The sequence below is a fragment of the Podarcis tiliguerta genome (assembly GCF_965153285.1).
Source record: "Podarcis tiliguerta genome assembly, chromosome: Z".
Classification (NCBI taxonomy): domain Eukaryota; kingdom Metazoa; phylum Chordata; class Lepidosauria; order Squamata; family Lacertidae; genus Podarcis; species Podarcis tiliguerta.
The window spans coordinates 39,648,686-39,670,556 of record NC_139553.1 but is presented as its reverse complement, the minus strand read 5'-3'; the positions used below and the strand labels follow the sequence as shown (position 1 = coordinate 39,670,556).

The 21,871-nt window shown below is 44.3% G+C and overlaps 2 protein-coding genes and 1 long non-coding RNA gene across 4 annotated transcripts in view; 1 reads left to right on the top strand and 2 right to left on the bottom strand.

The window, feature by feature from the left end:
* The window catches only part of LOC310669002, a 226,458-nt gene extending 214,961 nt beyond the window's left edge, over positions 1–11,497 (top strand). The window contains exon 2 of the long non-coding RNA XR_014506958.1: positions 10,959–11,497. This is a non-coding gene — a long non-coding RNA (uncharacterized lncRNA). The remainder of the gene's footprint in view (positions 1–10,958) is intronic.
* Positions 256–3,658, bottom strand: RPL39 (ribosomal protein L39). The gene is made up of 3 exons (XM_083422789.1): positions 3,512–3,658; positions 2,644–2,747; positions 256–496 (listed from the first exon to the last, which is right to left on the bottom strand). The coding sequence occupies exons 1-3, from the start codon at positions 3,653–3,655 to the stop codon at positions 448–450; spliced, it is 297 nt and encodes a 98-aa protein (XP_083278915.1). The 5' UTR covers positions 3,656–3,658; the 3' UTR covers positions 256–447.
* Positions 8,317–20,946, bottom strand: UPF3B (UPF3B regulator of nonsense mediated mRNA decay). 2 transcript variants are annotated; one of them, XM_083422331.1, is made up of 10 exons: positions 19,777–20,946; positions 17,813–17,919; positions 17,556–17,662; positions 16,174–16,272; positions 14,426–14,536; positions 13,401–13,444; positions 11,433–11,621; positions 10,660–10,820; positions 9,741–10,059; positions 8,317–9,338 (listed from the first exon to the last, which is right to left on the bottom strand). In XM_083422331.1, exons 1-10 carry the CDS (start codon positions 20,113–20,115, stop codon positions 9,195–9,197), a joined length of 1,620 nt encoding a protein of 539 aa, XP_083278457.1. In that variant the 5' UTR covers positions 20,116–20,946; the 3' UTR covers positions 8,317–9,194. The 2 variants fall into 2 exon arrangements, with proteins under 2 accessions (XP_083278457.1, XP_083278458.1); XM_083422332.1 differs by having other exon boundaries at positions 10,660–10,811; positions 19,777–20,265.
* Between the last annotated feature and the right edge of the window lie 925 nt (positions 20,947–21,871).

Sequence of the window (21,871 nt, the reverse complement as noted above, 5' to 3'; positions counted from 1 at the left end):
TTCACCCACCAAGACACAGTTGGAAATTCTCAGCCTTCAATGCAATACATGCCAATTTCACAGCTATTAGCCTTTTGTACTGCTGCCAGCTCCCCTTGTGTGTAGCAAGTATAAACAGTAAATCCAACCAGAAGTCGCTAATTCGCTAGACTATGTGGAATCTCATATTTATTAATGAGCTTCTCTCCACTGGCAACAAGAATTCAGCCAGTACGCATGGGACTGAGAACCAAATGACATACGCTAACACAATGCTTTCCATCATTCAGTTTTTAATTCATTAATATTTGTAATAACAAATATTTTTACAAAGGGGGGAGACTGCACACCACAAGACAGAATTCCAGCCCTCATAATGTGGCAGGTTGGTAGGAAGAGATCATTCTGGCGCTTGAGAGTTTGATGGAAGATTCATGGTTGTGCAGGGAAGATTGGAGCTGCTTCTCTTTACAGGCCGAGCTTGGTCCTCCTCCAGTGTCTCCTTTTGGAGTTGTACCTAGAACAAAAGGGACATGATTAGTAAGCAAGGCACAGCTCTGTCTCTCCAGCAGACCAAAACCCCGGGCTGCGTTAAGCAAATGAACTGGCCACCCCCTTGCAAATTGCATATGGCACTTTTCAAAGGGACCCACAGCTGTTAGCAGAAGAAAGTGTGACTTTCCCAGAGCCATTTGTGCTCCCCTGCTCCCTCTCACATGAGCACATATTAATATTGTACTATACATGTGAGATAATTTCAAGAATTCAGAAGGTACTTAAACACACATGCACATACCCAAAACCCTAAGCGCTAAGTACTGCTGCATTTCCTATTCTAACAAAATTATAATTTTTAACCAAAATAGTTTTACATTATGGGGAAAAATAAGTTTAAATTCTAAACTTAGAATTTAAATATTTTAAAAATACTACCTGTGTGATTACCTTCCTTTTCCATCCTAATTAAGCTAACAATTTCCCTTCCTGTAGAAGAGGCTCTTAAATACCAGCCTACTTAATTGAATGAGTGTAGGTGAATTTTAACTAAAGCTTTTGACTTATCTATTAGAAATCTGAACCAATGTCAACAGGTGTGAACTTAAATTTGGGATACATTGTGGGGGCAGCTCTTTGCCCCCAGTAATAAATAAAAATGAGTCTAAAACACCAGCTTTTGGGGTCTGGCAAACCACAAAGAAACTACGTGTGTGTTTGGATGATGGCACACGTGTGTAGCAGGCTTTGGGAAAAGGTATGGCAAGAAGGCAAAAAATATGCACACATTATGTATCACTGACTATTACCTTTGTCCATGCAATAGTGGCACCAAACTATGGACAGAGTTGTAATGATGGAGTTATCAATCAGTAGTTCTAGCCACTGAAAGTCTTCGTGGCTTGTTTTTGTGGGGAAAGCATTCCTTATTAGTGCACAACATAAATTCTGATTTTAATTCCTTTTGAGGGGGCTGGAAAGATGGGACTTATCCCATGGATTATCTTTCACTGATAAAATCTGGCCTAATAAAAACACAGCCCGTTATTCACAATCATAGAGGCATTTCCCCTAGAAAAGCTTCCATTGGTCATTTTCACTGGAAGTGTTCATGTTGTTCGGAGCTTTCCTTGCACACCTGTCACTGCTAAAAAGGGAGTCTGATTTCACCAGAAGAGGTGAGATCGATTCCTAAATAACAGAATTGCTCTCAGCAGGGACATGGCAGTGCTCCCACAGAATGAAGCACTGTAATTGCAGCCTGCTTTGGGAACACACTTTATCTGGAAAACTCACCTCTGAACAGCTGATATTGGAGACAAAGCTCAATGATTCCAACACCACAGCCAAATTATAGCTAGTGGGTAGGTATGGAAAACCCATCATGCTCAAAGGAGGCGTAAAAAGAAACAGTAGGAAGAGAAAGTGTTGTAGCAAGAAAACACACACACACAAAACTGAGTAAGATGGACCCTTTTAACGCTGAGGTTCTATAGAATAGAGACCTTCAATATAACAGGCCTGCAAGTCACACAAGGGGTTGGTTCTGGGAGTCCATGTACAAAGGCAAAATCATGTGAAGTCAGGAAACCCCCAGAACCCCAACCCCCCTGCATCTGTCTGCAACGGGCCTTTCCCTCTGCCTTGCTTACTGGCCTCTGGGAAGGTTGCACAGTATCTTGGATGGCCCCTTCTGACCCCTCCCCCAGCCAGGCTCTCCATGTATTTGTGGCAGAACCACTGCAGTAAAAGGTTCATGTGAAGGTTAGAAAACGAACAAAAGATGTAAGCTGGAAGTTCAACCAACCAACAGAAAGTCCTGTTGCCAATAAGAGGAAAGCACTAAAGAGAGTTGACTGTGGCATTTGCTGTTCAGTCAGCCAAGAAAGAAACAAACTCATGGCTGCTTTCCTTATGGGCAAAGGATAGCATCCAGCACTTTCAGAAAGATTGTGCCCATGGTAAAGAATCAGTTAGCATAGAAGTTTGTAGGGAACAGGGTTCTGCATTGAGTACACTTACACCAGGAAGTGCAAGCATGATGCGGTATTCCCAAGCAGATGAATGATAAACAACCAGGAGTGGGTATTTCCCATCCACAAGTAGTCCAAGGGAGCTAAATACTCCAGCAGGACCCCAGTTTCCATGCCTTGAAGGCAATCCCCATACCTGATTTTATTGCCAGTTTTCATGCGGATCCATTGCGGGATGGGCCGGTTCTGCTTCTGCTTCTTAGCGAGAAACCGCTTGATCTTGAAAGTTTTGTGGGAAGACTGGCAGGTTGGAAAGAAAAGATAAGGAGTTTTAATTATTATATCTCACCTTTTCCTACTGGGGGCTCAACGCCAATGCTTAGAGGCAGTAGAAGATGCCAATAATCAACATCTGGAGGGCCATAGGTTCCCTATTAGGCTCCACTGTATTAGACCAGGGAGGGATTCCCTCTCTGCACTACATATTTACAGCTCTGCTATGCCGAATGAAGGGGTCGGGTCTTCCCCAAAAAAAGAATCTCGGGAGCTGGAGTTTGTTAAGGTTGCCGAGTTGTTTAAACCACGGTAGGAATTAAAGCTCTCCGAGGGGAACAGGGGTCTCAAGAAAGGCTCAGGCATCCTAAGCAAACTACAGCCCCCAGGATCCTTCTGGGGAAGCGGTGACCGTTTGAGCTTGCATGATGCTGCCGCCAATTCTAATAGTGCAGTTGGGGCGAAGGGGAGTCAACTCAGCCCAAAGGTTTACACGGCCAGCCCCTCAATCTCTCGGAGTGCAACCTACCTCTCGGGATTGTTGTGAAGGTAAAAATATTGTGGGATATTGGGCCTGCCGTCCTTTCCCTCCCATCTATTTTGTACTGGGCTCCCCGCACCTCCCTGCAATGAACGAACCAGGATATCAGGGAACCCTTCCCCACCCCCAAATAGCCACTAGGCCTCCGGGGTTTGGACGAGGATGGGCGTCTCACACTAATTCTACGCGGAGTGCCATGGGGATGGTTAGCAAAGCTGCCCCAGCGGAGGATGGCAACGGATTAACTTACCATACTGAAGCACCAACAACCGCTCACCACACTGGCTACAAACGAAAAGAGGAAGAGGAAGCGGCGCAGAGGCTGATGGGGGAAAGAGGCGGTGTCAGGAAACGGTGCTAGATGGCCTCCCGGGTACATACGCGGAAGTGCCATCAAAAGACGGCAGCGCCCTCTGGCGGCTCCAGGAGGCCGTTGCCGGCTTCCGAGTGAACACGTGCGTGTTTATTAAAAAGTGTGTTTTGAGCTTTGCAACCCTTAAAGCAGTGGTTTTCATCCAGTGTGCCGTGGCACCTTGGGGTGGGGTGCTTTGAAGGATGGTCATGGGTGACGCAAGCAACACTAGCCTCTGTCCCTCTTTCCTTCCCTCCCTCCTCTGATGCCCTCTTGCATCTCTGCCCCTCCCCCCAGCTTGCACAGCTGTTTGTTCCAGCAGCCCTGGCTACAAGCTCCCCAGGTGAATGGTGCCTCTGGGGCTGGCCCAGGGGGTGCTGGTTGCCAGGAGATGAGTGTGATAGGAATTTTGAGGTCTTAAAAGGTAAAGGGACCCCTGACCATTAGGTCCAGTCGTGACTGACTCTGGGGTTGCGGCGCTCATCTCGCTTTATTAACCGAGGGAGCTGGCGTACAGCTTCCGGGTCGTGTGGCCAGCATGACTAAGCCGCTTCTGGCGAACTAGAGCAGCGCAGGGAAACACCGTTTACCTTCCCGCCTGAGCGGTACCTATTTATCTACTTGCACTTTGACGTGCTTTCGAACTGCTAGGTTGGCAGGAGCAGGGACCGAGCAATGGGAGCTCACCCCGTCGCAGGGATTCGAACCACTGACCTTCTGATTGGCAAGTCCTAGGCTCTGTGGTTTAACCCACAGCACCACCCACGTCCCTTTTTTGAGGTCTTAGATACATGGTAAAGTTCGTAAGTGTACCAACCAAGCACGTACATAGATCAACGCAGGAAGACTGACCTGAAACCATTTTGATTCCCAAACTGACAAAATGTTTTCCCTGCAAGAAGGGAGCGGGGGGGGGGGGCGGGGACCCTTCCCATTGTCTCAGGAATTGAGTAATCAGCATTTTAATGGGTGACAGACTATCAGGAAAGGCAATCAGGAAAGGCAATCAGATAACCTGGCAAACAGGAAAAACAACATTCAAATTTCTATTTTAGACCGCCTTTTCTGTGATGTAGGTATGATGTATCTGGTGGGGTGGTCTTAGGTTACACCCCTTCTGTGATGTATGATGTTTCTGGGGGTGGTCTTGATCTACAGGGTGGCAACTTTTGAGTCTATTGATGGCCTTGCGCGCCATTGTTTGGGGTTCCTCCTCCCTCCTGTGTGGGGTGAGGACCCTGTTGCAACAGATCAGTAAAGATCAGGCTTAGTAGCTGCTTTGCTTCTCAATATTCTCTGGTTGGCCTCTGTTATTTTCTCCTACCAATAGGGAACCTATGTAAGGACTCTATATGGGCTCTTGGATACCCCATAAGGGAAAAGGGCAAATTTTTGTTTACAACATGAGTAAGCAAGCAAGTGGGTAAGAGAGCCCAGCCAGATAGTCCACCAACCTTTTCTGTTGGGACTGGACAGACAAGTGGGAGACCAGGCAGGCAGGCACCGCGCTGGCCTTTCTTGTGCTTGCTGTGTGCAAGGCCTGCCTGGGAGCTGAGTGCCTGGTGCTGAAGGGGAGCGAGTCTACCATGCAGGCTTGGCAGTGCCCACTGCTGCTACTGCTGCCTCCCAAGGTAAGGTGCTGGCCTCACAGTCACCTTTGGCCAGTCTCCGCTGGGCCACTAAGCCTGGGGGCATTTTCTTCCCAGCCCTCTGTGGGGCAGTGTGAGGAGGCACCTCTCACAAGGCACAGGCAGCTGAAATAGTCATACCTCTTGTTACGTTTGCTTCAGGTTGCACGTTTTCAGGTTGCGTCCCACGGCGACCTGGAAGTACTGGAAAGGGTTACTTCCGGGTTTTGCTGCTCACACATGCGCAGACGCACAAAATGACGTCACGCGCATGCGCAGAAGCAGCAAATCGTGACCCACGCAGACGCGGGTTGCGTTCTGCTCATGTTGCGAACAGGCCTCTGGAATGGATTCCGTTCGCAACCAGAGGTACCACTGTATATAATTGTTTAAAAGCAGAGGATGACTCCTACTATAGATTTGGGCTTGCAGCAGATAAAAGCCGGCCTGTTAATTGAATCCTCAAAAGGAGAGGTGGGCAGCCAATGGATAAAATGCAGCTGCTGCTTACTGCAGCCCAGCAAACTCAGGCATTTGAAAATGAAGCTTTTAAAATGCTAAAATACTAACTAACAAAAACCAAGATAAACTGTGGAGCTGCCTCTAACAGGGTCGTCCATGTTCGTCCATGTTCGATGCATTGGTACTTTCACACTTACAAATAGGTCTAAAATGCTAATTGCTCTACTTTTTGCAGTATTGCAAGTGTAATAAACTCGCACTAACTTTCAAGAAGTCAAAAAACATGGGTCTTCACAAAGTCATGGTGTATAAGCAGCTGCTATTTACAGGAAGTTAAGTGATTTAAATACCTGGGCATTTATATCCATTATAAGGCTGGCTGGGTAATCTGCAGAGAATTTGCTATTAATACTGCAAAAAGTACGGTAGTGTGTCAGTGATCACTCATTTCCATTATTCCAAAGGGAACCAGTATGTTCCAGCAGCCCTGAGGGTATTTAACACCCTCAACTACTGTTCAACACAACAACTGCATGGTATCCCAGTTTGAATAAATGCCTTCAACCAGGATATCGAAAGACTTCAATCAGTTTTCCTCTGAAATTCCTCCCCCCCCCCCCCCGATATTCTTTGTCTGGAAATAAACCAAAGACTTTTAGAAATTAAAGCATGGCTGCTATGATACCCAGCTCTACTTCTCTTTCAAATCAGAACCAGTGAAGGTGGGGAAGGTCCTGTGTAAGTGCCTGGAGGCGGTTGGAGGATGGATGCCAGCTAATGGATTGAGGTTGAATCCTGACAAGACAGAAGTACTATTTTGGAGGGACAGGGGGCGGGCTGGTGTGGAGGACTCCCTGGTCCTGAATGGGGTAACTGTGCCCCTGAAGGACCAGGTGCGCAGCCTGGGAGTCATTTTGGACTCGCAGCTGTCCATGGAGGCGCAGGTCAATTGTGTGTCCAGGGCAGCTGTTTATCAGCTCCACCTAGTACCCTATCTCCACCCTATCTGCCCATGGACCGTCTCGCCAGAGTGGTGCATGCTCTAGTTATCTCCCGCTTGGACTACTGCAATGCTCTCTACGTGGGGCTACCTTTGAAGATGACCCGGAAACTACAACTAATCCAGAATGCGGCAGCTAGACTGGTGACTGGGGGTGGCCGCCGAGACCACATAACACTGGTCTTGAAAGACCTACATGGGCTCCCAGTATGTTTCTGAGCACAATTCAAAGTGTTGGTGCTGACCCTTAAAGCCCTAAACGGCCTCGGCCCAGTATACCTGAAGGAGCGTCTCCACCCCCATTGTTCTGTCCGGACGCTGAGGTCCAGCGCCGAGGGCCTTCTGGCGGTTCCCTCACTGCGAGAAGCCAAGTTACAGGGAACCAGGCAGAGGGCCTTCTCGGTAGTGGCGCCCGCCCTGCGGAACACCCTTCCATCGGATGTCAAAGAGATGAACAACTACCTGACATTCAGAAGACATCTTAAGGAAGCCCTGTTCAGGGAAGTTTTTAATGTGTGATATCTTAGTGTATTTTTGGTCTTTGTGGAAGTCGCCTGGAGTGGTTGGGGAAACCCAGCCAGATGGGCGGGATAAAAATAATAAATTATGATGATGCTAGCATTTAAGTTTTGTTTGCAGCTGCATTACAAATCTGAACCTAATAGTCTTCTTGTGGCCATGTTAGCTGAATAACAATCATCAGGATGGTTAAGGAGGATTGAGAACAAAATTAAACAGATTGGAATCCCATTAGACTCCTAATGTACTGCTTACTGGAAAACCCTGCATTTGAGATAATTACCGTAAATGCAGATTGTTAAGGAATTTCAAGAATTTGGTAGCCAAATCAGGAATAGCATCTGTGCAAGTTTGGAGATGTGCAATGTGAATAGCCAATGGCAACTTATCTCCACCATCCAACCAACCCAAACCACTCACAGAAACATTGTGCCCGAATGAGTTGTGCATGTTCTTTTGCATTGCCTCGTGTTTAGACAATTCGATCCAAGTTCATTAATCAGTTGGCTGTTAGCAGGAGTGGCAGTCAGATGAGTGTAATGTAGCCTTCCTAATGTTTACCCAGGGTGGGGATAAGATGGAGATAGGCAGGTTCCTGCAACATGCAATGAGGATTCGTGAATATTATACAACAGTATTTTAATGTGAGGTGCAGATTTTGCTGAGTGATGTGATTGTACTGAACCTTTCAGAATTTTGTCTATATGCCAATAAAGGTTTGAGACTGAATTAAAATTGGCAAGTAACCAGTCAAGTTCAAGTTGCAGGTAGTATATTCATATGTATTGTAAATTACTTTTGAGATGCCTCATAGGAAGCCATTTTTCATAAATGACAAACAACTGACATGCAGCCTTTTAAAATTAAAGTTGCAGTCAGCTGGGTGGACGGGCAGATGATTAATAGGATCATAAATGGTAGGATCAAGGGGGAATTCTACACCCTGCTGCAGCAGCCAGGTGGAAGATCTCTCTTCATTTAAAAAAAAATATATTGAAAGATTATTGAAGTCCACCCTCATATGGTCTTGGACATGATAAAACTTCAAAGACACAAAGATGCTAAATAATTACATAAAAAATAGTAACAAGCAATTTTAAATGCTACTTCATAGATTTTTATTAAGTATCAAATAGGGTACTGCCACAAAGAGGAGGTACAACTCTTAGCAAAACTTTCCTGGGTTGCCAGATGCTCTACAGCTTCGGTAACAACAGTGCACAATTAAGACGGATCATTTTTCCTATGAGATACCAAGAAACAAAAGAAGGTCGAATGCAGGGACTGTTGAGGACTATGCAGCTACCTTCAATATACATCTATATCTGGACATTAGAAGACATGTGTAAAAAAACAACAACACGTTTCCTATGGCGGAGTTCATTTTCCTTCAAGCTATACAAATGTTAAGTGAAAGAACAAAGAAAAATATTAGCATCCACGCCTTGTTGTGAAAATTCATTTTGCAGTCGGTTACAAGCAGCACACCAGACAAAAAGATGTCTTCAGTACCAAGATTATGTTGCACTTTCCCACCCTACCTCCAGTTAATGAAACAGGTCAGAAGACCACACTCCACACAGCACAGTGGTAAAAGACATTTAACACTTGAACAAACATGAGGCTCCAACATGGCTGTATGTTAAGTGCAAATACTGGTTCGTGGCTTTTATCTGAAAGACAGCAGTCAATCCTGGGCAACCACTCGTCCTATGTTAGGGTGACAAGGCCTTTCCACTCTTCAGAGATGGAAGTTTTCTCCCCCTTGTGGTTTTGCTGCCATTACCTCCCACAACTGAAAATGTATTGAGGACGCCCAAGCCCGTGTCCCAAATCTGCAACGAGGACCTGAAACCAGATACATCCAAAAGTACTGTTCCCCCTTTATTCCCTCCTCTTTCCTACAAGGCACTTTTGGACTACAAAGTTAATGCTCTTTGGCTGCTAGGTCAGTGATTAAGCACAACACTTGTCACTCTTCTTTTGTGTTACTGGTCTCGCACTCCTGCTTCTTATCCACTCCTTGATCGGGTGACTTTGCAGAGCTTTCATCATAGCCTGACAAACGACTCCGATTCCGAGCTCCTGGTTGGTAGAGCTGCATGGCTGGGCGATCCTTAAATTAAGAATACATAAAGCTGTGATGCATGATAGTGAAAGAGTACCAGACCTGGAACAGAGATATAGGTCCAATCCCCTTGCTGCCACCCCACCCCTCCGCCTTGAAGTTCCAGGGCTTTTGGTTAAAGCTCCACAAGTGCTACTCCTGAACTTCTTACAAAAAAAGAGCAGAAGATAAATGTCACTTACTAGATAAGCAAGCCAATCATTTCTACAATCCTGTAATTGCAATCCTATGCAATCTCAGTGGAAAATAAGTTGTACTACAAATAAACCTTATTTTGTAATGTCCTTAGATGGAGTCATATTTTTTTAACATTCTGTGTCTATAATAAAGGGCTGCATACACCCACAGCCTAACAAAGAACAATGATTTTATTACAGAACCAATCAGCACCTTGTTTCTAATGCGATCCCTCTTAGCCATATCTTCTTTTTTCTCCTCTTTGGTTACTTTCTCGGATTTCTCTGCATTGCCCATGTACTCTGCCAATTCAGCTCTCTTCCCTTTCTCCCGCAATGAGTCCCTTTCCCTTTTCACATCTTCCTCCTTTCTTCTAAAGACCTTTTCTTTCTCGAAGCGCTCTTTCTGCCTCCTTCTCTCTTCTTCTTGGCGTCGGAGTTTGTCTCTTTCTCTTTGCATTCTCTCATACTCTCTGTCTCGGTCATATTCTCTCTCTCTTTCTCTATAGTCTTTTCCACAGTCATCTTCCAATCTGTACGAAAAGAGACTTGGGAGATTCAATCCGGAGAGAAGACAGTAAAATGAAGGCCTATCGCCGCTATATTGCCATGCAGACACTAAAACGACGCCCTGAAAAGAGAGCATCCTGGCAACTTCATACAAGATTTAGAAAGAGTTCTCACCAAGTATTAACTAATGTACATATCTTGAAAACCACAGCCAAAGATAAGACAAGGCTATTTACTAAATCAGAAATTCTCAAGGCTGTTTCTCACGCTCCATGCGGCAACAAACCAAGCTTTGCGGCTGAACTTAAATTCTACAGCAGTCAATCATAGTTCTCTGGCGTTTGTAACACTTCGCTTTTCAGTTTACACTTTGAGAAGCATACTTAAAAATAATTAAATTCTAATACGCGAAGGGACCCTAACTGAGCTGCATAACTGACCATCTGCTCTTCAGCCATTTGGAACTGCGAGAAAGACTGGAAAGACCCAAAAGTGGTCCCTCCACAGTTCTAATCTGGAACACTAGTCAACTATATTATTTAAAAGCTGATCTGGTACAAGGCAGCCTAATTAATAATCATATTCTGAGAAATAAGGATATGTACTGAAATGAAAGCACTAACTTTTTGGACTTCTCCTCTTTAGCCTCTCCATCGGAGCGCCTGGCTGGCATACTGCTGGTTGCACTTGCGGCCTTTTCCTCCCTCAGACTCTCTTTCTCCGGTTTCTTGGCCTTTTCTTTCTTTTCAAAGTCTCTTTCATCTTTTTCTGGCTTCTTAAGTAGCTAGGAAGAGAACAAATTTAGTTTTCCTTACTAAGTTTATTCTGCTGCTAACTGTGTTAGGATGCCGGTCTGCACTGAAAGGCAAGGTGGTACCTGGTGCCTAATACAAGAGTAAAGATATTAGCATTACATAACTAGCTATTTCCATGATTCACTGTTTCTTATCAGTTACCAGAACTTTGCTTTAAAAAATAAAATTCCCAATGCAATCCAATACTTCTGAGCACACATCCCACTGAGTCCAGTGGTGTTTACTCTCAGGCTTAATGGTACAGGATTATGGCCTTATTCTATGTTCTGCTTTTTATTCTCAAGAGATTTCTACGGCTAGCTTCTGGTGCAATAAATAAGAACTTGTCACCACTGTTGGTTTATAAGTGCCTTCAAAACACATGCTGTGCAGAACTGAGAACTATTCTGTAATACTTTAATCTAAGTCTGTATAACTTAGTCCCAAGCATGCATAGGATTGCAACCTCAAATAACTGTGTGCATGCAAAAAAAAAAGAGCACACTTTATACAAAGCCAAATGCAAAATTGCTCTCGTATTTCACGAGTGTGCATACAAAAGCAACATATGGCCAATGCATCCTACAGGAATGAAGGCATACCTTAATCTTTGGTTCATCCTTTGATTTGTCCCTTTCTTTTTCTGGGCATCGCTCCACTTTCTTTGTTTTTTCGGCTTCTTTCCTTTTCCTTCTTTCTTCCTCTTTCCATTTTCTTCTTTCTTCTTCTCGTTGTCTTTTCCGCTCTAGTTCTCTCCTCCTCCTCTCCTCTCGTTTTTCTTCTCTAAGCCGCTGTAATATTGGGGGGGGGGGGAGAGAGAGATGTAGTGAGACTATAGACAAGTCTTTATGTTGGGACAGGAGAGATTTTGCATCATAAACTGCTCCAAAAGCTCCAAACTGAGTGAATGGGTGGTAAACCATAGAACTGTAGACTTGGAAGGTACCCCGGGGATCCCAACCCCCTGCAATGCAGGAATATGCAGCTGTCCCATACAAGGATTGAACCTATAACCTTGGTGTTATCAGCACCATGCTCTAACCAAATGAGCTATTCAATTGGCTAATGGCAGATAGCACTAGGAACAGTTCTGTATATGGATTAAGAAGTTATAAGCTCACAGATAGAATTAAGATTTATTTGAGCACTGTAATGACATTCATTATCTTTATCCGACAACATAACCTATCACTCTCCTACCTATTAACCATGGATCTAAGGATGTTAAGTAAAAATTTTAACAGAGGATTTTAGATATAGATCTCTAGGAGAGTCAAGGAGCTGCAAGGGTATTCTGTTCCCCATAGTCACTGGGGTTACTATGAACCTTTGTAAAGATGGAACGCCATACTTGGGTTGGTAAACAATCCTTAAACCTAGGAAGTATTTCTCTCTGGCAAGGTTTAATGTTCTTCCCTTGAATTTATTAGTTGGCAATAAAACTGCTAGCTCATTTGCAAAGCTAAGCAGGTTCTAGTATGGTTTCAAATTAGATGGGGGACCACGTGTTGAGATTCTTGCATTGCAGCGAGTTGGCCTAGTTAACCCTTGGTGTCCCGTCCAACTCTACAATTCTATATTAAAATGCTGAAGAACAACAAATGCTGCCCCTGTAACAATGCTGAGGTGGAGTCTGTATTGCATATCTTTTTCTACTGCAGTTTTTATCAAGTAGCTAATATCCTATTACAAAGTCGCCCCATCCCCCCCCCCACTTGCCCCTCTGCGTCTCTAAAGATCACTTTGCTTCACAGTTACAATTGTTCCTGAGTAACCAATTGCTAAAGAACAATTGGTAAAGTTTTTGAATATTTTTATTAGACACCTTATGATTACCTAATGTACATATATTATATCTACTATATATTTTGGAAAGTGGTTTGTCTGCCGCTTCCTGTTCTTCATAAGTTTCACCACTTCTCAGGATATTGTCACCAAACATGGCCTGAGGGTTCTGGAGCTGGCAGTCATCATCAATGCTTGGATGTTGGCTGCCATTTTGATTCAAGATGGCAGACCAAATCATGACCTTGGTGTTACCTTGGTGCCCCAATTTTTGGCACGATGGGTCCAAATTTACAAATCTCACTATCCTTTTTTTTTTTAAAAGAACACAGCATTTTTTAGTTTCTACAAATTCCCATGCCATGCACTTCCCACTATACACATATTCATTCTAGAATTTTAATTCTGTGTTTTCCTGCTGTATTAATATTTTCATGAACGTTATCAAGTCTATTTGTCAATTGCTATGTTTTAATGGTCTGCTGAGTGCTATTTAACAAAATTAATTTGAGTAATTACCTTTACCCCAAAACATATATTCTGAAATTATGCAAAATTCAGAGTTGCTGCATTAGGACACCTGTGGGAATAATGATTTTAAAACATTCATTTCACCCTGGTAGCCTCTTCCAAAGCTGATCCAAAGCTGACTCCAAATAACAAGATCCAATAACAGGCTTTTCAATATCACTAACTACTGCCATGACATTAAGTGTTATTGGACAGCATTCAAATATTCAAAAATGCCAACATAATTAAGCAGGCTGTTGTGAAATAATTGTTACCTGTTTATTCTTCAAGAAGTTCAACAGAGGAGTTGTTTTTTTTGCTAAAGAATGTAAAAGAAAGTGCTTTTGTATTTCTTTCAACACATTTTATTTGTGGAAATAATGCAAGAAGAATATTCATATGAAAATTTTAAGTTACAAAACAAAACTGAAATTATGTATAACCGAAACTCATCAAAATGTAGTACAAATACATATAGTTATGCTGAGACAACAATTCTTTTCTGGTGTTTCCGTATGGGGAAATAAAAATGCTGTCCATTTTCATGTATCTAATTAAATTAATATCTTCCCTCACTACAGTGGTACCTCAGGTTGCAGACGTTTCAGGTTACAGACTCCGCTAACCCAGAAATAGTACCTTGGGTTAAGAACTTTGCTTCAGGATGAGAACAGAAATAGCACAGTGGTGGCAGCGGGAGGCCCCATTAGCTAAAGTGGTACCTCAGGTTAAGAACAGTTTCAGGTTAGGAACGGACCTCCGGAACGAATTAAGTTCTTAACCTGAGGTACCACTGTATTCGTTCTGGAGGTCTGTTCTTAACCTGAAACTGTTCTTAACCTGAAGCACCACTTTAGCTAATGGGGCCTCCTGCTACCGCTGTGCCACCACTGCATGATTTCTGTTCTCATCCTGAAGCAACGTTCTTAACCCAAGGTACTATTTCTGGGTTAGTGGAGTCTGTAACCTGAAGCGTATGTAACCTGAAGCGTATGTAACCCGAGGTACCACTGTACTATTTCAAAAATAGCAATTGATTTTTTTAAAGGTCAAACAGTAAAGAATGAAAAAAATCACAACCATACTTTAAAGCATACAAAAGTTAAAATACTAAAACAGATTAAAACTACCTCAACTTTCTAATCCTCCAGGGAGGCTTGTCTAAACAACAGTATTTTTAGCAGGTGCTGAAAAATGAGTGAAAGTGCCTGCTTGGTCTCAATAGGCAGGGAATTCCAAAGATTAGGCGCTGCCGCGCTATGTTCTGTAACTATATGCTGTGTAACAATACTTTTTATACCTATTAATTCTTTGTTTCTTGCCTCTATTTCCTCCAGCAATGTCTCAGGGGTGGATGTTAATTTTTCATCATCAGCACTGTAGTTTTCCAAAAACTTCTTATATTCTGGATCTGATGAGGAACCAAAGAGTAAGAACCATAAATATATGCACTTAAAAATGAGACATAACATGTAAAGCTAGTAGAAACAAGACCTCCAGCTGTCATGTTAGATATATGCTCTACTTTTGAATAAAGTATGTTGTTTCTACAGTACTGTTTTTATTTACCTGTAAAATACAACAACCTAGGGTGCAGTTCTATACATGCTTAACTGGGAACCAACCCCATTAAATTCAATGGACTTTACTTCCAGGTAGACATGCAGAGGTTTGTGCTGTCAAAAGGCTCTTTACACACCAGCAAATGTGCATCAACCAAACATTAAATTCCCCCTAATAACCAGACAGAATAACCACTGTGAATAGAAAGTGTGGTAATACCCTTAAAAATGGTTAATGGCAATACTGTGTAACATTATTAGATCACATAAATAAATGTTATGCAGTATTGCCATTAACTGTGGCATATGGACTTCTGACATGCAATAGGTCACTTTGAGCACAAGATTTTATAATCTGTATCAAGGTAACGGCTTCTTAGGAGTGTTCTCAAACTTATTAGATCACTTTTATTACATCGCTAAAAGGGGTTTTTTGGTTGAGATGCTGAATATACCTTTTGTATCAGCTTGCACATTCTGGACTGACATGACCACATAAGAAGTCCTCAAATGAACTCCAAATTCTTTAACAAGTTTCAAATACTTACGGCTGTAATGCTATTCACACTAGACCCTACTGAGCACAGCAACATACTTTGACTTGCACCATAAGCGCAATCAATATTGCTTGAAAACATTATTCTAGCATGGCAATCCTATGCCTGTTCAATTGACAATAAGACCAACAGTGTTTTACTCCAAGGTCACTTAATTCTTATCCTGAAACCATTTTCAAATCAAGGTTTATTGTAAGTAAATGATCTGCTTACACACAGCTTACAGAGTTAACCAGAAGAGCATGCATACTTCAAATCAGATGATTTGCTATTGTCTCAGGGCGACTGTATATTCTGTTAGCAATTTTCAATTGGTTTTAATGGCAGGTGCAATAAATTTTGCTCCTCGCCTGCCCCCCCTCCCGCAATATAATGCCTAGTATCTGCTAATAGAAAAATGACCCACCCCCTTCAAAGATCTGCCCAGAAAAGGTACAAGAAGTGGACAAGCCGCTGCAAGAACTGCACTAAAAATACATCAAGTCTAATTTCCTACTTCATTAGACCTATGCAGACATTGACGTCAATGTCTTGACATTGATGTCAAGACATTGACATCCTGCCGCAGGAATTTCTCCCATGAGACCATCAACAGAGTAGACTGTAAGGAATTAAACCTAGCAACTGAAAAGAATTAGCTCCGTCAAGTTTAGTAAATGCTCTAGGCGTGAGAAAGGTGAAAAATTAGGGCATTTGGGGACAAGCAGAGCAATACCACCGTATGCTGGTGGCCTGTATCTAAGAAGCTTTGCCTCAAACACATTATGAATTGATTTTATGAATGTAGTGTTGTTTAAAACTGTATGTGCGATTGCTCTTTGTATGTTTTTATTGTATTGTAAATTACTTTGGGATGGCTCATGGAAGTGAATGAAACCCTACACTGGAAGTATTTTCATCTAATGACAGCAGCAACTGCTACTACTTACCATCTTCAATTGTTCCAGCTTTGGCATCCTTTTTCTTACTCTTCTTTTTGGCAGCTTTTTGAAACGGTGCAAATTCCACTACGGCAGGATATTCTAGACCTGTTCATATATAAAAATATTAAAGACAACAACAAAAATGTTAAGAATGGAAAAACCTTTTCTTTTTCTGGGGGGGGGGGGGGGGACAGGACTGTATCTCAAAACCAAGAAACCCCACAATCAAGATAATGTTTTGAGACACGAGATTCACAAAACTCATTTCTTGCCAGACATGAGCTGTCTGTCTAGGCCTCCTGCAACAGCAGCCAATTGGAGAAAATACCTCCATTGCTACCCAAAGTATTGCTACCCAAACCAATACTATGGTTTATATCCTGCTCACCTGGGAAAACAAGTGAACTGGCCCTGAAACTGCAAAATAGTTCTGATACATTTTATGAACTGGCAAACTGGATCGTATTTTTTAAAAATTTTTAATCATGATATGAAAGCTACTTGTTTGGTCATTCAAAAGCAAACACTTACATGAGACTATTCTATCAGAAACAGTAGAGGGGAAAAACTGGCAGATTGAAAAGGGTAAGCAATCAAAATAATATAATTCTATTATTCTAGAGTGCCATTTCAGCTACTGTTGCTCAAGTAGAGAATGCTAAAGCAGCATTCCATACCACGCAGAGCTAATGAACTCTGTTTTGCAATGTCAGTACTGTACAATTAAAGTTATTATTACCAGAAATTATATGTGCATTACAAATCCATAAAAAGGATTTGGGTCTCTCTGGATCCACTGCACAAATGTGGCACTAGCTGTGCTTCTTCGCCACACCCACAGCCATCTGCTTATGCAAAGCAGCAGCTATCCCTAATTAGCAGATTAAGGTAGATCCTCAGTACAGTGGAAGATAGGATTTGGACAAGGGACAGGGTACTGTGAGCCTCCCCAGATGTTGTTGGACTCCAACTCCCATAAACTGAAGCAGAGATGGCCAATGATCAGGGGTCTGGGAGTTGTTGTTTAACAACATCTGGAACGCCACAGGTTCCCCATTATTGATCCACACTATAATGCTAAGTGTACTTATTCAGAAGCATGTCCAATTGCTGCTTGTGCAATTTACTTTCGAGAAAGTGTGCTTAGGAATGGGATGTTAAAACAACAGTCCAAGAAAGATTATTTTGAGATGAACTGCACTAAAATCAAAGGTACCTACTACCACGTTATAATACACTGAATTGGGCTATAAGCTGTCCTTTGAAATCTTGAGTCAAGTAATAAATGCATGGGTTTTCCAGAATTACAGTTTAATTATGGTACAAATGTATGCCAACATGTTTTAAAGCAGATATGATATACAGAACCAAGTTTTAGGCTTACTTGCCTTTGTGATCAACAAAAACATAACCATCAAAGCGATCCCTGAACAGAACAATGTCTTCTTGGTTTTTAAAGTTGATGTATGCTCTGGAAAACATGTGAGGGTACAAACTGCAGAAGGACAGAAAATGGCAATGTATAAGGAAACGTCGCTGAGTGATGATTGTAAATATACACAACACTGACGGATGTAAAACAGAAAGACATTTATGACATGACATTGTTACATGAAGCACAGCCAATGTTTCCAGTTCCTTTTACCTGGAGTCATTAGCAAAGAATTCAAAATAGTCATGTTCAGGCAAAGGTTGGAGATGTTCTTCAAGCTGTTCCTTGGTCAAGCTGGGAGGCAGGCGTCGAATCACTACCTTAAAGAAAAAGTTGCAGTTGTTTACAAAAACTAGGTGTATTATACAATATTTTTTTCTTTTAAGAAAGCAAGGTTCCATCATAGAGTGGTACCTTGGTTGTCAAACCACTTAGCTGTTGAACAAATCGGCTCCTGAACGCTGCAAACCTGGAAGTGAGTGTTCCTGTTTGTGAACGTTCTTTGGAAGCACGGCTTCTGGAAGTGCAGGAAGTTCCTGTGGCCAATTGGAAGCCACGTCTTGGTTTTCGAACTGTTCCGGGAGTTGAACGTTTTCCCGGACCGGATTAAGTTTGACAACCAAAGTATTTCAAAACAAAGGAAAACACCTTAGATATGGTCACATTTCTACCACAGATTTCATAATAAACCAGCTTCTCTGCAGCCCGTGCTCTTCTGGCATGTAAATCTCTGTGTAATGAATTCCATCATGTAAAGTAAAGAAAAAATGCTGACCTGTCCTACAACAGTCTGATGTTTTTCCATTGCTATAGTTTTTTTGATCCACACTTGTATATACACCAACACACACACACACACACACACACGCACACAAAGATTCACTAGACTATATGCTTTGTACACAAAAGGTTCCATGTTTAATCCCTGGCATCCCCAGGTAGGTATGGAAAAGGTAATCTTATCCAACATACTGGTGGAGCCAACTTGCCAGTCAGCACAGAGAAGACAGATAGGTCAATAACGTTAATCAGTACAAGACAGCTTCCTACGTAATCTTTCAACGAGTCTGTTGCATCATGTTCGTTACAACTGAAAGACATTTTTGCACACCAATTATTTACTGAATAGTAATGCATGGCAAGTAATAATGCTCTTTGGTGACCAGAATGTGAGTATTCCCTAATAAGAGAGTTTTATCAAAACAGAGATTAAAAAATGGTGCAATTTGAGACCAATTTATACAATGAGCAGAACTGAAAAGAAAACCCCTGTTCTTGACGATTTCTGGTATAGGCCAGCTAAACCAGGTGAGAGCAAACCCTAGGTGAGTTTGGGACTTCCCCTGTTTACGAAGACAGGCTCCAGCAGATTTGGCAGGTGAGACCAATAGTGGATCCAATGGTCAAGAAGGCAGTCTCTGCACATTCTGTAGAAGGAAGCGAGGGGCAGGTGGGGCTAGGAAGGAGCAGGAAAACCCAGATCCCAAACCTCCTCTGCCTTGTGGGAGATCTTCGGAAGAAGAAAAGGCTAAGACCCTGCACAAATCCGGAGTGGGGTTGTACGCCTCCTTCCGACAACGTCTGCAGCCAAACGTCTTGCTCTGCTTTCCTTTGGACCGGCGAGTCAGCGGTGAAGCCCAGGACCTCTATTGCACAACACTGCCCAGGCTTGCAGTGACCCAGGCAGGTGCTAAATGCAGCACTTTGACTTCACCCCAGGCGCTCCATCGTCTCTCGGGGTACAGATACCCACACAGACATTTCAGGCTGCAGGTGACAGTGGTGGCCGTCAGCAGAGTTTATGCGATGGTAGGGGAATGGGGAATAACGCACGCACGCGCACCCGTCTTTTGAAACCTTGCGACTTAAAAGTGTCCCCGCACTTTCTCTCTCTCCCCCACCCCCAACCTGCGGATTAAGGGGGGAAAGCCATCGCGTCAGGAGAGGCGAGGAGACTAGTTCTCCATGCACTGCTGGGGGAAACCGCACGGGAATATTTTTGCGCTTGGACTGTCACCCCACGAGCAAGAGGAAGGCTGACGCCACGGGGCTACGATGCGCAGCAAGGCGCTTTCGGCCCCGCCGAGTCCAGCCCAGCCCAAGGGAAAGGCGCCGCACCTGCCGGGGGACCCCGACCCCCACGGGCCCCGCGCGGGGAGCTTCTCTGCTGGGCGCACCTTGCTCAGGATCTCTTTCTTGTCCTTCGGACGCTCCAGCCTGTCCGGTTCGCCTCCCGCCTTGGCGTCCGCTGCCACCGCCGCCCCCGCTCCCACGCCGCCGGCCGGGGTGACGGGAGCCCCTCGCTTCTCCTTCGGCCGCGCGTTCTCCTTGTCTTCCTTCATTGCGAACGCGGAGAGCCGCACCAGGCCTTCGCCCGTCAACGCCCCCGCCCGCGCCGCCGATGCCTCCCTCCGCCCGCGCCTCGCCAGATCCGGGCGCCCATTGGCCGCCGCTGCTCTCGCAGGAATGGGAGGGGGAGAGCGGGACGCCGCCGCCGCCGCCGGCAGCAGCAGCATAGTAAACAACGGCGCCACAGCGCCCCCTCAGCCGGCGACAGGATAGCCCGGCGCTCAGACCCAGTGGAGAGGCGCTTTCCCGCAACTACATCTCCCAGCATGCTCCGAGGTTGCCCATCTTAGTGGGGCTCTTCAATTCGCTTGAGGCTTCGGGACTACATCTCCCAGCATGCATCGCGACAGGTGCCCTCCTCTTAGTGGGGCGTTTCAATTCGTCGGATGCTTCGGGACTCCGTCTCCCAGCATGCACCGCCCTGCGGAGAGAGTGCCTAATTTTAGTAGGGCGCTTCAATTGGCTGGATGCTTCGGGACTACATCTCCCAGCATGCACCGTCCCATGGAGACGTTTGCTCATCTCAGTGAGGCGCTTCAATTCGCGGGATGCTTCGGGACTACATCTCCCAGCATGCTCAGCCCCGCGGAGAAGTCGCTTAATTTTAGTGGGGCGTTTCAATTCGCTGGATGCTTCAAGAATACGTCTCCCAGCATGCACCGCCCAGCGTAGAGGTTGCCTAATTTTAGTGGGGCGTTTCAATTCGCTGGATGCTTCGAGACTACATCTCCCAGCATGCTCCGCCAACATCAAAAAAAGTTTCCTGCATCTTTAAAAGGTTCAATTCCCGGCATGCACTGCGACCTGTCAGGCACCTAACCGTTCCAGTATATATCGTGGCTTTTATATATAGGTATAAATATACTGTAACATATAGTGTAAGATATATAGTGTAACAGCGGAAAGCGATATCCACTGAGCCTTTAAACAGAAACCAAACAAATCGCCTCAGAGCGTTCCGCGGGGCTTGTCGCCATAGCAACGTCACCCCTTAACCCTGTCGTGGCCACGATGGGGGCGGGGGGAGCACATGCGCAGCTGACGCCTTTGGAGCAGGGGAGGGAGGGAAGGTTGCCTTCTGGGCCACGCTGCCTGAAGCTCGCGATAGTAGGGCTGTTGGCGGAGCATGCGCAGGAGCGCCAGCTGTGCTTTGAGGGCGAAGTCGTGTGGCAGCGCTGCTGACTGAGAGGTCGCCAGGGTCGCGGAGGGAAAGAGCCGCGCAGCCGTCGGGATGTGGTACGAGATCTTGCCCAGCTTGGGCCTCATGTACGTGTGCTTGGTCATCCCTGGCGTGGCCACCACCTACATCCACAGATACACCAACGGGGGCAAGGTGCGTGCCATGGAAGCGGCTCCTCACGAATCCCCATCTTCCCTCTCCTTTTCTGAAACCCCATACTGCTGATTTAGGAATTGCTGTATCTTTAAGAACTTGTTTTGCGTTTAAATGTATGTGATCGATTTAGGAACAGCGGCTTTAAGAGCTTGAGTTTTCTCTTCCCTTCTCCTCCTCCCGTTCTTTTTCCTTGCGTGCCATGACTTTTCAAAGAGTCTCTTAAAACTGGTGGGGTTGGGGGCTGTGTTAAGCTGCCCTGAGAACCTTTTGGGTGTAAATAAAAATTTAAGTGAATTGCACACCTTCTTTGAGACTCTCTGAAGAAGTCGTCTAATACCCATCTCCAAATCCAACGTGCAGTACTTGCGTATAAACGCTAGGAGGCCTAAGAGACCGAAGAAAAAAAAGCAAGTGACCCAGAATTTCTAAAATGTAATCAAAGCCAACAGCAAAATCATAATAATGAAAGCAATACATTTTAGGAGAAATCTAGCAAGAAGAAAAAGAAAAATTGTTTTCAGACTTTTCTGAAAGGGCTGCAGTGTTGATTCTGTTGATAATGAACTCCAAAGCTGTGGGGCTACCAT